This window comes from Lolium rigidum, chromosome 2, assembly GCF_022539505.1.
Source record: "Lolium rigidum isolate FL_2022 chromosome 2, APGP_CSIRO_Lrig_0.1, whole genome shotgun sequence".
NCBI classification, from domain to species: Eukaryota; Viridiplantae; Streptophyta; class Magnoliopsida; order Poales; family Poaceae; genus Lolium; species Lolium rigidum.
The window spans coordinates 82703228-82707008 of NC_061509.1; the positions used below are offsets into that span (position 1 = coordinate 82703228).

Below are 3781 nucleotides of genomic sequence, written 5' to 3' on the forward strand. Positions count from 1 at the left end.
TCATGGTCATAAGGACTAGGTAACTATGTATCGAAAGCTTATAGCAAATAACTTAATGACGTGATCTTATGCTACGCTTAAATGGGTGTGTCCATTACATCATTCATATAATGATATAACCTTGTTATTAATAACATCCAATGTTCATGATTATGAAACTAATCATCTATTAATCAACAAGCTAGTTAAGAGGCATACTAGGGACTCTTTGTTGTTTACATATCACACATGTATCAATGTTTCGGTTAATACAATTATAGCATGGTATATAAACATTTATCATAAACATAAAGATATATAATAACCACTTTTATTATTGCCTCTTGGGCATATCTCCAACACCTAGGGTTACAGATATCGAGACATTTGCTATAGTAGCAAGTGGATGATAGTGAGATATTACAAATCTGATCTTTGGACTGTTACATATCATATCCAATGATCGTAGAACATATCCTTAACTTGATTCTAGCTTGATCATTGCATGGTATGCACTCCAAGTCGTCTTCCAAGCGTGTGTGGGCCGATCGCCAATGTCGGCAAGCTGATGAGCTTCCCATCGAGTGGTCCTCCTTCCTGCCTGAAGTTCTAAACTGGGGGCCATGACCTCGTCAATATGGGACATGTTGAGCAGCGGGCCCTCCTGGAAGGATATTCATGGAGGGATCGTCGATGAGTCTAAGAATTTGTTAAAACTAAGTAAGTCTAAGAAACATGCTGTAGCTTGCAATATCTAGAATTTTGCGTCGATTCGGGGTGGAATGTAAATTTTCTATCACCTCTTAATTATATGTTTGACTATCTAAAGCTCAGGTACATTAGAGTGCAATCTACCAATACCAAAAATTTGTCCTACATGTTGTTAGCCACGTGAGTGTATCTACAAATAGGTGGTAGTAGTGTTGTGGTCAATTATGTCGCCGCAATGCTTCCTGTCGACTGAAGATCCTTTGACCCCTTGATAATATTGCGTGAGGATCGAACTTTGCCTTGATCTCAGTTATTCTGCTCCACTTGGCACCAAAATGTTGTTGCCATCCATCCTGGGACATGTGGTGCGGGAGGTATTGCTTGCACTCGATGCCCTCTTTATCGCAAAATGTTAGCACCGCCTCGTTCTCCCTCTCTAGTAGCTCTAGGTCACTAGGAACCACCGCCGACCTTAGTAATCCCATGGTGTAAAACATATCCTCTCCAGCAAGTGGTGCCATGGCCGTCATCCGGTTGTCCCACTTGTTCGTGTTCATGGGGTACATGAGGATGACCCCGACCGGGTTGGTGCCACCGAGTAGACCCTTGACCACGCCGGTATCGAAGTCGAGAATGCGTGACCGGGGGATGAAGAGGTTTAGCCATGGGTGCGGCACATCCCATAGCCCCGCTGACCGGAGCACCTCCTCCTCCTCGCGCACGCGGTCGAGGAATTGGACGTAAGTCACATCCTTCGTGAACACGAACCTTGGCGCAAAGCTTAGCTGCTCTAGCACCTTCTCCAATTTGTTGTTCACATAGGAGGCAGTTGTGTCGTTGTAGTACATGGCGGCTTCAATGATGTAGATGGCGGCAGAGCCAGACACAGAGGCGAGCCCGGCGAGCCTATTGATGTCGGCTTCGGAGAAGAAAGGCGTCGACTTGGGGCCCTCGGTCAGCGTCCTGTTGAGCTGGACCTGGCCTTCCACGTAGTCGAACCCGGCCTCGCTAGCCCGCTTAGAAATGAGCAGCTCCTGGTCTCTCGTGAACATGGCCACATCCGAGTATGCGAGCCTGACCCAACGGACCCGCTTCGGGGCCTGCTCGAGCGCGATCCGAGCCCGAGTGATGACCCCGAACTGGCCCAGCCCGCCCAACGCTGCGAAGAACAGGTCCGAGCTCTTCTCAGGTGAGCACGTCACCATCTCGCCCGTCCCTGTCACCACGTCGAGCTCGCGCACGTTGGCGATCTGCGGGCCATGCCGGAACGCCTGCCCACCGATGCCGGCGTTGGAGAGCGTTCCGCCGACGGTGATGCGGAGGTAGTCCGTCCACACGCGCGGCGTGAGGCCGTGCTGCAGCGTCGCGCGAAGGACGTCGATCCACAGCTGCTCGCCGCCGGCGTCGACATAGTCCGCGGACACGTTGATGCGGCTGTGGTGACCGCGAACCAGCGCGCGCATGTCGACGACGACGCCGCCCGGGGCGAGAGACTGCCCGCTTACGGAGTGGCCCTGCCCACGCGGCGACACGGGGAACGGCGCCGGCGAGGACGCGGAGAACCGGATGAGCGCGGCGATGTCGCTGGGCGTGGCAGGGTGGAGAACTGCCTCCGGCGTGGCCTCGACGATGCGGCCAAAGTCTGAAGACGCCATCGCCGTCGAGTTGCGATCGATGCGGATCTTGGAGGCGATTCCAAGGGCAAAGAGATCACGGGGAAGACCACCAGCGGGAATTAGCCGGAGCTGGCCGGTGACCACGGAGACGAAGCTGGCCATGCCGATGAGAAATGCGACGAAGCGAGTTCTTGCCATGGCAGCAGTACCGGATTTGGAAATGCTTAGGTGAGTAGACAGAATGATTGATGCTTGTGTGTTGTTTCAGGTCCAGAACTTCATGACATTTTATAGGGTAGCATTATGTCTAGCAGAAGTTGACAAATGTAGGTCGCGCAGAGTTCTTGAATTGTTTTACGTTAGCATTATTGGTTTGAAATGTATTGACTTCGGAGGGGGGAAATAATTAAGGATGCCAAAAGCATGGTTAAGAAAAACTAAATCCCTTGCAAAAAAAAAGCTTGATGAGATGGCTGCATCTCATGGTTTTGACTTGGAGAGTACTTAACTAATGATTGTTGGAGCTATATTTAAATCTATCCCATTCTTTTTTGTTTTGTTTTAAGTTTTGACCCGGGCTAGTGGAGAAACTGGGCTGCTCTGTTTCTGTCCGTTTTCATGCCAGTTGAACAAACACTTTGGTTTGTTAATTAAGCAGAACGATGCCCTTTTTTCCCTATTATACTGGGCAGCTCTGTTCTTCTTGTTACAACTGAGACGATTGTCACTCAGCGCCACATCATAAGCGAGGTTGATAAAATAAGATTGCAAACCTAAACCCAAACATGAATTAATTTGGCAGTACTTTCCCGGGGATAGGTGATTAGATTGAACCAAGTGAAGGGAAAGAAGACCGATTTTTCATCGACCGTGGCCAACACTTAATGATCTAAAGACATTTCCTTGTATATGCTAAAAGATGACGTTATTTTTGAAATATGCTAAAAGAAGACGTTTACTTCTATTACCTAGCAAAAAAATCTCCCACTATTTTACTCATATAACGGTATAACCTATAAAAGTACTTCCTCTGTTTTTTTTACCAAACTTTGTAAAATTTGACCTAATATTAAGAAAATAGTATTGATATCTATTATATAATGAATCATCAAAAGTATATTTTCATATATATGCATTTTATATTAGGAGTGTTGATATTTTTTTGAAATTTTTTGATCGAACTTTACAAAGTTTGAGTTCAACTAAACCTAAAACACGAGGTAAATAAAAAATTGAAGGAGTATACGAGTGTGTTTTTTCGGGAGGTGTGTGGCGTTTTGGAGGCCGAGCTACATGTCATTTTTTTATTTTCAAACACTTCAAATTCGTATTTTGAAGTTTCAGAAAAGTCCAAAACAAAATTCTAGAGGTAGCCAATAATATATGCTACAATGGTGTAAAATTTCAATGCAAATTAATGTGTATTCTAGGTTACACCAAATTAATAAAATCTGACTAATTTAGTAGTCTTGAAA

The 3781-nt window shown here is 46.3% G+C and overlaps 1 protein-coding gene across 1 annotated transcript; it reads right to left on the minus strand.

Moving 5' to 3' along the window:
• Positions 1 to 908: 908 nt before the first annotated feature.
• Positions 909 to 2504, minus strand: LOC124689928 (cytokinin dehydrogenase 6-like). Its single transcript, XM_047223378.1, has one exon. It carries the CDS (start codon positions 2502 to 2504, stop codon positions 909 to 911), a length of 1596 nt encoding a protein of 531 aa, XP_047079334.1.
• Between the last annotated feature and the right edge of the window lie 1277 nt (positions 2505 to 3781).

What these genes read in the sequence shown, in the direction of transcription:
- LOC124689928 (XM_047223378.1), bottom strand. Translation starts at nt 2,504, where the DNA reads ATGGCAAGAACTCGCTTCGTCGCATTTCTCATCGGCATGGCCAGCTTC.